This window comes from Etheostoma cragini, chromosome 9 (genome assembly GCF_013103735.1).
Source record: "Etheostoma cragini isolate CJK2018 chromosome 9, CSU_Ecrag_1.0, whole genome shotgun sequence".
Taxonomy (NCBI): domain Eukaryota; kingdom Metazoa; phylum Chordata; class Actinopteri; order Perciformes; family Percidae; genus Etheostoma; species Etheostoma cragini.
Window position 1 is genome coordinate 29,102,881 of NC_048415.1, and position 13,504 is coordinate 29,116,384.

At 38.8% G+C, this 13,504-nt stretch overlaps 1 protein-coding gene across 1 annotated transcript in view; it reads right to left on the reverse strand.

The window, feature by feature from the left end:
* Positions 1–13,504, reverse strand: part of nlgn1 (neuroligin 1) — a 323,328-nt gene that overhangs the window by 193,026 nt on the left and 116,798 nt on the right. Inside the window, exon 3 of the mRNA XM_034881515.1 lies at positions 6,992–7,144. Coding sequence (XP_034737406.1) covers positions 6,992–7,144 — 153 coding nt within the window. The remainder of the gene's footprint in view (positions 1–6,991; positions 7,145–13,504) is intronic.

Below are 13,504 nucleotides of genomic sequence, written 5' to 3' on the forward strand. Positions count from 1 at the left end.
TACACACACACACACACACACACACACACACACACACACACACACACACACACACAAACGTAGAGCCTATCAACATTGAATGTCTTGGGCGCAAAAACAGAAACTAAGAACTAAAAAAGGAGCCTTCATCACACACCAATATTATTGCAAAGGTTCAGCTTAGGATCACATTTTCTTCTTCTTTTTTTGACAAGTTAAACATGATTTTTACTCCTTCGGATATTTTACTGTAACTTATCAGACACTCTGAAAGTTTGAGCTTCCTTTTTGGGATGATTGTGAATTGTGCAGAAATCCGTTTGATTTCATGTCACATCTGGCATGGAAACATCACAAATAAAATGCATTATAACAGACAATAATTGTCTTGGTGAATTACTTGTGTCTAAAAAGTATCTTTACCACTGAAGGCTGCAGTATTTACACCTTGTAAGCACACGCACAACATTGAAAAAAGTCTGCATTCATCAGTAGGGTCCAAATTGATAACAAAAATGGTACATGGAGAAAGAGTGCTTATATGAATCCTGATGACCAAAGGAAAAGTAATCATAAGCCTCTAATAAAGACTCGAGTTTAGCACTTTTTTTCCATGTCTCGTCCTCGTGTCAGGTTTCTGTGTTAGTTGGTTTCATGTTTTCTGTTGGTTTTCTATTTCCTGTTTTATTTTGTAGACTGCTGTTTATTACTTGCTTTTCTGATCTTGGGTCCATGCCGGATTTCTGACACTTTGTTTAAGGCTAAGACACAGTCCATGAGTTTCTGAGCCAGCTGTGTCAGGGCTAGTAGCAAGGATGGATGCAGAGGGGAGAGGAGAAATGGCATAGGGGCACAAATGAACATAATAAAGCCAAATCATTGGTGCATTTGTTTCAGGGAGAAAAAAAAAGTAACAAGCATGAAAATAAAAGTCCTTAACACTTAGCCAAAAGGACAAACATAACAGAAAAAGGAATGCCTAATTAGTGTAGTGTAGGCAGAAAACGAAAGAAGATATATGAGCCAGAGAGAGAGAGGCAGAGGACATAATTTTTGGGAAAGGTAAACATAAGAGCTACCGCCTTTGTGAGAGGAAATTTGCAAACAAATGCAGTGCTAATTTGGATACAATTAAAGTCATGCGCGCTACATCTGATGTATGGGTTTCAGAGTGTGCACTGCATGCTGAAAAATTATACATGCTGTGAAATATCTTACCAGTTGGACCATCATGGGACACAAAATGACTCCACTGACCCCCAGTGAGATAATGATGAAGCCAATGTTTGAGCATTTCTTTTTATAAAATGGCTGTTATTTAAATTTTGACCTTATCATAAACTCATCAATAGCCCACAAGTGCATACATAAGAACTCTATATAGACAGACTATTTATTAAGTATTCATTAATTAGCTTTTTTAATCTAATTACATTGCTTTTGAGACATCTTCACTTGCATTTTGTTTCCTGCCTCTGTCTGTTTGCTGCTCATTTTCCTGTATGGTGTTTTCCTAAGCCAGGACTTTTAGACGTGATCGTGGTGCTGAAAGCAGTGCAGAGAAATGGATATTTTACTGGCCAGGTATATCTTAAAACAATCAGAGGCTTGATGAATTGGCTGAATGGCTGATGTATGGCTGGAATGGAAGGGGTATTTGGAGAAGGTTTGAGTCAGGGAAATGCACCTCATCAATCAACATGATTAAAGGTTTTGGCTGGGCCGGAACAAACTCAACACTAAGGGCCTGGTCTTAAAGGCACAGCCCGCTGTTTGGAGGTACAACAAACAAGCTCAGTGTATATATTGGTTTCATGTATTGGCAGTCGCAATCAACTTTTGTGTATGTCAGAACACCACTATGGTGCATGTTGGAGCAGTAGACCTATTTTTATTTGAGTCTTCTAGGTCTTAAACTGCTATTTTTCACACATTTCTGGTTGCTCAACAAGAATTGTTATGTTATATTAATTTGGGAGTTAAGATTAGCCAGGTGTTCTAGCAACTCTCAGAATAGCATCCGTTCCTACGTTTCTGGATGACATAGTGCTTTCCATGTTTTCCCTACAGAAGAGTGTCCCATTTAAACCAAGGAGGAGTGAGTTACTGAAGACATATATACATGCCACCTTTAATTGTCACACTTGACAGCATTATACCATCTGTTCAATTTGACTGCGGTATATGTGAATATTTCGACTAGCGTGGACTTCACCGGAAAAAAGGAAATAAACTGACACTGGCTGAAAGTATGTGCACTGGCTGAATTAACACAACTTGTATGCCTTTTCTGTCCCATCTACAGCAGTCAGATTCACTGTGGTCACTTGGAAGGAATAACTGCACATGAACATGTTAAGAAGCTGAAAACACGTTTAACACTTGCCCTGTTTAAGCCTGTTGGGTGCTAACTCTAGCAGGAGGATAACATGGTGTAGGCAGCACCAATTAAGTTTTTTTTCTGTACTGACAGATCTCCTAATTTACGAACAACAAAGCTACGAATTGGAATTGAATGGAATTCTCCTTTAACACCCAATCTGCACACTAGGGAAACTCCTAATTCATTCAATACACAAAACATTAATACACTCCAGTGGGCACACACTGACAGGAGAATACTATATATGTGCCCTATGGCCAAATCCATTGTAACCAAGGCCCTTAAATATAAATACAGCTTTGCATCAGCAGCTCTACATACTTAAATCCACTAATGGCTTCTTACAAAGCACTCATTCCCACAGACTGAGGAACACACACTAAGCATTCCCACAGACTGAGGAACACACACTAAGCCGAGGAGAAAAATCACTGGTGCAAGAGTAGGGAGTTCAGTCAGCAGAGCAGCATCTCCAACCGAACAGGTGCAGCAATAGCTGGTTGGGTAAGGTCAACCGCACATTTTTACCAATGGAGGCTAACTGGCCGGCTGAAGAATAAAATTATGAGTGTGCGAGACAGCTGAAAGTTATAAACGAAGGAAGCTGTTAACACACTATTTTCTAGTCTTTTAGTCAAAGATCCTAATGTCCTTTTGATATGTGTTATACCTCGTGGTTCCTTGTAGATAGCACTCACCTTAATTCTTTCATTCATTCTCCAAGCTTTTTTCAGCCCTGGTCTGCCCCTGGAGGCTTTTAGAAAACATGTCATGTGCCTGGGTTGTGGGTGGGACAATTAGAGAGGTTTACTATACCCAAGGTCATTTTTGAAAGGAATTCTGTACTTTTGGTTGTTTGTGTGAAAATAGTTATTGAACTGTGGGTTCAGAAAACCACTCTTGGGTCCACTACAAAATGTGGTGCGGGGTCTTCTTCAAATAAGCTCAACCGGGTTCCCTTGAAGTCCACACCAAATGTTAAAACCACACACTACATGCGCCGATTAATTAAACAACATTAATGTGCAACATGACACATAAGCGTTAAATTATCATGTATAATAACTTTCAACAAACTAACAACAAACTCATTTGTTGGTCTATTCATGAAGCATATGGAGAAAAAATATGGAGTTTTTGTTATGATAGTGGCAGTTGCTCTCAGTGTCAAACACAATGCAAAAAGCACCCTTCAGCGTGTGTAGAACGCACAGGCAGAGCAGCTACTCAGCTTTTGAAGATGACCTAGTATTAAGAGCGACAACAGCAGATGTATGAAAGCCCGAAATTCCACGTAGGGAGGTAGGTTGGAGTTGTTCATAGGTGAAACAACAGGACTTTCACCACGGAGACCAGTTTCGTAAACCCAACTCTCGCTTTTTTCTAACCTAACTGACGCCAATAGTCCAGACCAAGCCTGTTTAAATAAAGCGTGTTTAGATATGACGCTAAAGGAGACTATTAACAACACCAAAGGCACCGGACCAAGCGATTGAGACGGTTTGAGAAGGTGTTATGTATGCACATTTATCCAGTACACAAACCTGCATTTGGTATGAACCTTACTAAATGGATTTGGACCTTGATTGAAGTTGCGGCTGGATTATGACATGCCACACATGGCTACTTTGTTGTTTTTTTGCACGGTATAGGGACTAAAGTAAAAAGAATAAAGCTTGTACAACTGTATATGTCTGAAGAACTTGCATGTTCACAAAGGTGAGGTCACAATATATGTTGCAAAATCCATTCTCAGTTTGGTTTCTTTCATTCGAAAATAAATCAGGTGTTAAAATGTTGTGTTATATCCATATGGCTTCAGTACAATTTTAAATACTTTGAGAACCGATGACAAATCTGAAAATAAGTAGTGCAACAATATTTGGGAATAAATGAAACAGTAGATGTTTTACTTTACTTAATACTGGTCTTGTTAAGATGGGTATTTTTGGCAGTGAAGCCATTACTGTACCCCCTTACTTCCAAACTAAAACGTAGATGACTGACTGGAAAGCCCAGCAGTTATGAGTCTTACACTTACTGTAACTGAGTACCAACTCCCTCCTAGTCACTCTTACACACACACACACGCACACACACGCACACACACGCACACGTATGGTGAATTAAAGCCATATGTATTTGTCCGTTGCCAGGGGGGTAAACACAAACACTAAGCTGAGTCTAAGCTGAGAGTAAACAGAGGCGCCTCATGTTAACCAGCAGGAATGCCGTTTCCCTCAACACCATGAGGCCTGCAGCAGTAAGGAGCTCACACATCAGGAACAGAGAGAGAGTGTGAAATTTGGGATCCTGGTACCTCAAAAATTAGCTTATTTAATTAGCTTTTGTTGTCAAAACCAACAGTCCAAAATTTAGAATCATGAAACAATGATGATAAAGCACAAAAAAAACTGTATTCTCACATATATCCTGCACGTATGAAACCATTGTATATCCTGCACTTACTGCTATTGCACTTCTGGTTGGACCTAAACTGCGTTTCGTTGCCTTGTTCCTGTACCTCCGTAATGACAATAAAGTTTAATCTAATCTAATCTAGTAGAAGCTGGAACCAGCAAATTTATAATTGGTGTATTTTGGTAAATGAGAACTCATTTATTGCTGTTCATTCATGTCTATCAAATGTCTGTCAGCATTGTTGTTTACTGCTCCTAGACATTTAGCTGTAGAAAAGTACATTATGTGTAAAGTGAGTATTTATTGGCTCAAATGTTAGCACTGGTGCCTCACCATAGGAAGGTCCAGGATTTGAATCTCAGCTCTTAACACATAAGGTTTCAGACTGTTGACTTGAGAAATGTTAATAGTTGGGGACATTTGTATAAGTATTTTGCATTCCTGTATCAAAATCTACATACAGAAGTTGATGCATGTGTTTATCCTTCACACTGGGATAGTATTCTGCCCCCTCATGACCCTGAAAAGGAATAAGTAGTTATTAATGTTCAATTTTGTGGTTTTGCCATGGCTTGAAGGTTGTCAAGTGGGTTTTCCATCCAGTGGCTGACTGAATGAATCACAATTGCTCCACTGGTATCTACTTAGTTTAAGTTTGTATAACCCAATTTATATCTGTCAGAAAACTGAATAGCACAGTGTTACATTAGATTGCAAGAAAACATAAATTTTCTTTCTCACCATTTTATTCACTCATATTCATATTCACTATTTTAAATGTAAACAAAATAACTATAAGTCATGTAAAAGAGATCAGGGCCTTAATACATAAGTGTCAAGAGAACATAAAGACATTTCAGACCACCTGCAGAGAACATTAATGTTTTGTGTCATGTTCTGTGTCTGCCAGCAACATCTCAAAGAATTGCCTTTAAACCGTTATGCTCATTCCAAACACACATACAATATATTCACACACACACCACACACACAACACACACACACACACACACGCACACACACGCACACACACGCACACACACGCCTGCAGACAAATGGTTTCTAGTTGAGTGAAAGGCAGATATTGCCCTATATCTTTATTCTAGTATAGTTTAATAAGATAGAGAGAAAAACCCCAGAAACCAAACTAACGGAAATGGAATCCGTTCCTTCCATCCAAACAAATGACAGCACAATCTCATTTAGGAGGGAGGCAGCAAACCTTTGTTTCCCTTGTGTTTCCCAGTATATACCTGGCCACTGGGTAAAGCTGTGACTTCCATCAAAAGGAGAACAAGATTTAGGAATTAGACTGATGAGAAACAGAGGAAAAAAGAGAATGGCCTAAAGATCAGAGAAGACATTGCCATTATAGATTAAAGGCTGCTGAGTGTAAAAAAGGAGATGAGGAGAGTAGATGCAAATAAAGTGGTAATTGGGTCAAATCCCAGTGTCATCATCAAAATAAAAGCGGAGATATTACATCACAACATCAATTTTAGTTTATCCTTGACATCTGACAAATTCATGTATCTTTTCAAGATAAAATGGGTTGGTAGCATTATGCCCACAATATTTCAAACAGTATCTGTTTGTATCGCCACACACTGCAATGGACAATAAGTTGCTTGACAGATGATGAAGGAAGACAATTTACACCTTTTTTTAAGAATATAATTTGATTCAAATCCAGCCTTTGGATATCAATGTCTGAACTGTCAAACTATCAACAAAGCAGTAAAAGCAGATGCAGAAATCAGTCGGGACCAGTTACTAACAAGAGCAGAAACTAATGTAACAAAATAAGGAGCTCAGATTTATGTTAAAGAATGCTAAACTAAGCTCTCTTCTCTATCTGGAATATTGAAGCAGCAGTACACGGAATGGCCAACATAAAAGCAGGAAAAGAAGAAGAAGAGCACTTAGGAACACATTTTACAGTTCTAGTGAAACAGGAACACATAACAACACCAAAAGAGATTGATGCAAAGAAAGAAGGAAAGACTCTGAGGTGAGGTTAACCTCCTTGCTAAGTTAAAGTCACTGGAAAATACCAGCAGCAGCACATTTAATCACCAAAAGACATTGGTGCCAACAAAGAAAGAAAAAAATAAAATTTGTATAAATTAACCTAATGGAATTACCAGGGAAGGACAAATAAAAGAAAAAACGGTGGTTGTGTATCACACATTAGAGCAGGATCCTTACCTAGGACGCCCAGCCGGTAGTTGACAGTTATGACAATCACATTTCCATAGCTGGCCAGGATGCTGCCGTCAAACATATTCCCAGTTCCTTCCATGTAGGAGCCCCCATGGATAAAAACCATCACTGGCTTGGGGCTTCCACTCTCCCTAATGTCTGGAGGAGGGGAAGGGGGAGGGGGGAGGAATAGGAGGATGTGGAGAAGGTAGAAGGACTGATTAGATGACAGATCGAAGGTGACAGCAAGAGATGAAATTGCAATACTCTAGGGGGCTTTGGCCACCTCTTTAGTTTTTTTTTTTCTGAGTAATCTTGGCACACTGGCTTTTTAACATTGTAACCTTGTTAGTTTGAGGCGTCAAACCATTCATTTTTGTACATGAAGACTGTGACATGTTTGTTTTGATTGGAATATCTTGTTTATTTATTAACCTATTTTAAATCCATGTGGGTGTTAATGAAACGGGATATTTAAAATGCCGAGTGTTAATTTTCCTCCAGGCAATGGTCTGTCAACACTGAGTGGCAATCTAAACTGTCATACCAAGTCGAGGTAACACTCGACTAATCTGGAAGACGATTTAATAAAAAAAAACTGCATATCAGGTTAGACAATTTTATGAAAAATCACTGCTTTATTGAAACTTTAATTTACATTCAGGTAAGCACTTCATAGATGTTTAGCTATATTTTCCTTAATTTTGTAACTATAAATACATTTGAGCCCTGGCATATTAATCAGAACTAAAACCTGAATGGGACCCTTGTCTTTTTGAATAATTTAAAGTGTTTTAATAATGTGAAGGACAGGATGTTGATTTAGCTTTTACATTACAGCGTACTCATTTACATTCAAATTACAGTGTAATAAGGCAGTAGCTATATGCGGTTGATGATCAATTGTCATACTTTTTCATAGTTTTACATTAACGTATCCTGCAACAAAGCAGTAAGTGTGTTTCTATTAACATAGGAATATTTTGTAATACAAAATGTTGTCAAAAAAGTCCAACATGACACCAAGGTAAGGAGAATGGTGCATGCCATTAGCAGCAGAATATTCGTTAAAATGTATTACATATTAATGATGAGAGTGGGAGAAGAGAGGGTTGTATTGTAAAGCTTTAGCCCTTGATGTGATTCTAATGCGGGTTGGATTGGGTGCAAAAGAATAAGAAATAAGACTTGGAGAGATCTAACAACATGCTGTTTTCACTTTCATCTTCTGCATCTCTGAGATAACGCATTTCATCTTGCTTCCTAACTATCTCCATCAGTACATGCAGCAGCACACATCGTTAATCCCACTGATGTTTTACTACTGAGGGACTCAGGTCCAGAGAGAGATCAGTGATTCTATGCGGAATTCAAAATTAACCAAGCAAGAAGATAGAAAAGTGTCTCCTTCGAGACCAGAGAATATAAAGATATCCAGTTGTTCCGAGAGTACAAGGGGCATAAAGATTGAGTGTTTGTGTCTGAAAGTCCCACAGTGTGTTTAAAGTACTCAAAGCCCAGGGACTAGACAAAATGATGTGTACACCTCAAGAAAAAAAATCTACTCAGAAGGAACTTGATCACAGTAACAAACACTGTTGTTAAGGTGGCTCAATTATTCCTTTAAATTGTGTGCATCAGTAGGATTACTTGGATGAAATTATCTTATTTAAATATTGTATTAAGAAAAGCTGCTCTGGTAAAAACCAAATCTTTTTTACTTTCCTTGTGAATGCTTAGAGAAGAAAGATTGGGGACTGTAGTGTGTCTATACTGTATTTATAAATTCTTTTTTTTTCCCAACAGAGAATACATATATTCTGTGTAGTATTTTTTCCCTCGCAGTTGTTCTGCTGCCTTCGCAGCAGGCAGTGGCCACAACGTAGCAGCACATCATAACTCTCCCCTGGAAGGCTTCCAGAAACTCCTGACATAAAAGGTCAGGGGACCATGATGTGTGTGTGTGTGTGTGTGTGTGTGCGCGTGTGCGTGTGCGTGTGCGTGTGCATGTGCGTGTGTCCGTATGAAAGAAAGTCCAAGGTAAAAGGACATGTGAATAACCTGGCAAAAGGAGTCACCAATGAACATAATGTTGATATTATGAGGATGTCAGCCATGATGGTGATGATGACGACAGCAACCACCATACTGGTACTGTTTATAAAGATGATAATACTACTACTACTAATAATAATAATAATAATAATAATAACAGTGTTAAAGTGCTTATTACAGTGCTGATAATATTGACAATAGTGATGGCTGCCGACGACCATAATGATTTTTTCATGTATATATTTTTTTTGTTGTGAAGATAATGCTGTCAACTATGGTGCTGTTGATGATTTTTATGTCAAAGCTATGACAAAAAGGTGCGTTTACATCCACCTGTTTTCATGCACATTTGGGCATAAAAAAAAAACTGAGGGGAAATGCCTAATTTCGGAAATATTTAGTATTTAGTCCTAAAATATTGCATGAAATGTTTCCGCTTTGCTCAGTTGAAAACGTTGGAGCATTGGTAAATGTTAACAGATTTAGGAAATAAATGGCGACAATCATCAAACGTCCGGTAATCATGAAACGTACGGTTGGAGCTGCCACTGTCCGCTATTCTTGCGGCGTAGCTAATTCTTATTTTAAGCTAATTTTCCGCTGGCCAGAGTTGAACCTGCAGCTGTCATTGAGGTGCAAACCTCTAAATATTGGCACAACATCTACCTGGTGACCTATCCAGGTGCCCTTTTTAGTTAATTCTCGTCTAATTTGTGGACTGACAAAGAGAAAGAGTGGGAAAATGGAGATGCAACTGACGGAAATTTCTCATTTAGGTGTTGTTTTTTAAACTAGGTTTGGCTAGTGGGCTTTTAATTATATCATCTTGTTGCACCTTTTTCTTTTCCAGTCGTTTAATTGTTTATGACTGGAGCTGAAGGCTGCTCCTAATCTCGATAAAGAAATGCTTCATAATTGCACAATGGTAGTGGATGGAAACAAAGATTATTTTGCAATACATTTGGCTGGAAACCTCAATATTGATGATTCTTATGGTGGTGGTGGTGGCAGCCATGATAATAATGGTGATGATGAGAACCCTTGTCATTGCTTAGGATGTTGATGAACATGCTCATGGCTATCATAATGATGATGTCAGTCAGAGGGATAGCCATAAAGCCGTTAACAAACATAAAACTAAAGAAGATGTTGATGATGATGATGCTGACAGCCACAGCAGTAAAAAAAAAAATGAGGATGATTATGTTGATGAAAAGAACAACCATGGTAGACAATGATGAGGAGTGCGGGGATGATAATAGGGTGTATTTTCACACTCACACTCAATATGATTTATATTATGAGATATGAGAAAGTATATGAATACTCTGCGTGAGCTGTATGACATTTTACAGTTTTCTGTCTGTGTACTGTATATGTGCTCTCAAGTATTACATAAATACATATTTTTTGCTATAGGTTAACAGTATTGAGGTGAGGTTAGGATCAAATTGGCAATGTTTGAGCATCTGATGGAATTACCTGAATTTACTTTTTGAAACAAGTCCCGGTGTATATTGAACACACTGTACCGGGAGATTTTAAGTTTTTGTAATCCAGCTTGCCCTCAGTATGGTGCCCTGGCATCCTTCATTGGCTTGCCAAAGTAAGACTCTTGCCAAAGCAAGAGACACTTGGCTGGCAAGCAAAACCCCAGTCTCTCCCATTCCCCTAACTTATAAATTAATCATCATTAAACTGATTTGATTGCAAATGCTATCTCTTTCCATCATCGTTTCGCACAAAGTGAGATAATGTTGCATTTGGTGTTATTACAGGAACATCCTGTATTTACGCGATCAATCAATATGTCCTTTTATTCTTCTGTTTGAAGTAACTTTAAATTATTTAGTTGATATTTTTTTTTTTTTTACATTGAGCAGTGAGATGAAAACTAGCAGTGAGAAGAGCTAAAATAAGTCTTGAAATGATACGACCATTCAATCTTTCATGGACGAGTATTGATGAGGGAAAATTTGTCCAAGTAAGTAGTCAGGTACCATGCAAACATGGAATAGATTGTTGCTTCCTTGAGGATGAGGGTATGATCAAAGAGATTCAGGTGCTTTAGATTTCTCTGAGCAAACCCTGAGAGATGCTGTTGCAACAATTTTGGTATCTTCTCCCTCTGCCAGGGTGGACAACTTATCAAACCAACAGTATAGACCAGGAGCAAAGTTGGTTTTGCCCTGGATTCAGCCTTTTGCTGCAGGGAGAAAAACCATGGAGACAATCCAAAAAAGCAACAGGAAACAAAATGAGGCCCAGAGGTACACACATATGTTTATTTAAGTAATTGCTGTCCTTTTTAAGGCCTAATTCATGTTGATGGAGATACCATTAAAATATTATAATTGTAAATATTATGATCCAACTAAGGCCAAAGTCAGTTGTTAAAGGTAATTAAACCAATCTATGACATAAGTAGTGCTTTATGGTATTTATGGTTTTATCAGGTGGCTCCAGAGCATTCCTGGAAGTTGAATGTCCTGGATACAGACTAACGGGCATAAGGTAGGTGTGCAATGCCCAGAGGGAAGTCACACGTATTTCTTTTACCAGTCTTGTGTCATGAAAGTGATCACAGACCCTGAGAAGGAGCCGGACCGGTCCACAAGATAGAACCATATGAATGGACAGGCGTAAACCAAGACACTTCTGTACATATGTCATTGACACTCACCCCACCTAAGAGGGCTGTCTACTCTGCCTCGCTGTGTGTAAAGTGTGGAGGGGTCTGCCTGCCCATTGGCTTGGAAGTTGCTAAGCCTTTTCGCAAGATGTTTCTTGGACAGGGCTTTACCGGCCACACCATTTTCAAAGCACATGTCTGATAGTGGCCGTGTGTTCAACAAAACATGCCAACTCACAAACTGGGCAAAGTAGATGTCATGTTCCCTCTCTGTCTCTGTGCATGGGGTGGAGGACAAATAGTGTCCAGCCTGGCAGCTGCCAGTTGGTTTTGTTTTAATTCACAATGTGAACCACATGGCACTAAAACTGCGATCATTTTACAACATGCGCCTGTACGGTCAAGCAGTATATGTGGTTTTGAGAGTAACTGGCAAACAATCTTTTTAGCTGTTTAGGTATGACGACACGTTGCCTTTTACTAAACTAATTTTGTAATTTGCCTTGCTCAACATTTGCATACTTGAGTTATAAAATGATAATCTTTCCCATACTTTCTTATGACGTGAATGTAGCAAAGTCATTGTTGTTTTTAAAATGGCTTATGTTGAGGTCAGGGTGGATGGTTGGGTCTACAGATTATTAGTGACAAAGAAGACTAAGCTAGCTGTCAAATAAAGTATTTTGAACAGCCAAAACTTTAATGGACATAAAAATGGCAAATCAGAAAATCCTTTAGGAAGTTGTGTTGTTTAGCTTCAGAGGCAGGATTTCCATCAAGTCATTATTTAATTGCTATGAATGCAATGCGAAGAGCAGTTTACTGCAAGTGCACTTAAAATGCTTGCTAGAGCATTAGGCGACTACGTACTGAACTCTTTGGTTTCACATTGGTTGGTCTAGTTTTTTCATTTTTCTTTACTTGTCATTGTAGATGGACTTGATCCTTCCATTTCATTGCTGATGTGAATAAAATATTAACTGCAGTATTTACATTTGTACGATGGTGACAAGTCGTGGCAAAGGAGGCTTTACTTGCACTCCACTGTTTGTGAAAGCAGACTCAATGGTTGGATTTGCACCTAAAATGTCACCACCTGGAGCCTCTGGGTGAGCTTGATACAACAAGGTAGGTTCCTCGGCTCCACGATTGTCTTAAAAACTAAAAAAAATAGCAGAGCTTGTAACAAATCCTCAGCTCTCAGGGACTTTCCTGTTTACATCTCTATTCCCAGCACAAAAGGATTACAAATACCAGCTTTAGTGAGTATAAAGAGATTTTAAAATCCAAGATTTGCTGAGTGGGAGGGTTAGGGAGTTTAGGGGATGTCCTCATTGAGTTTGCATCTACAAGACAACAAGAGGTCAAGGGTTAATAGCATCAGGAATCACTAGGGGGGGATCCAAGCTGATCACAGTCAGCCCGGATGGGGCAACCGAGTGTGTGACTGTGCATGTGTATGTGTGTATCCTGAAGCATATTTTTCTCTATATTAAACAGGATTAGTTGTCTGCCCTGCATCCTTTTTCAAAATAATACTTGGAGCTTTCTGGGATTTCATTGAATAGATCTGTGTGACTCTGTGTGACTCTCTAATCGTATTGTTGTGTGTGTGTGTGTGTGTGTGTGTGTGTTCCCAGAAAACAGCGTAATGGCACAGATCAAAGAGATCCGGATGGTTGTGAGCCTTATTTGGATGTGATTGCTGTTTACTTCGTCACATTATACAGTAGAGGTGCCTTATTAAGACTTTCTGCTTGTCATTAAAGTTGCACTCCAGCAGCCTGAAGGGGATACGACTCTATCTCAGGCTTTTATCAAGGACATTTTAT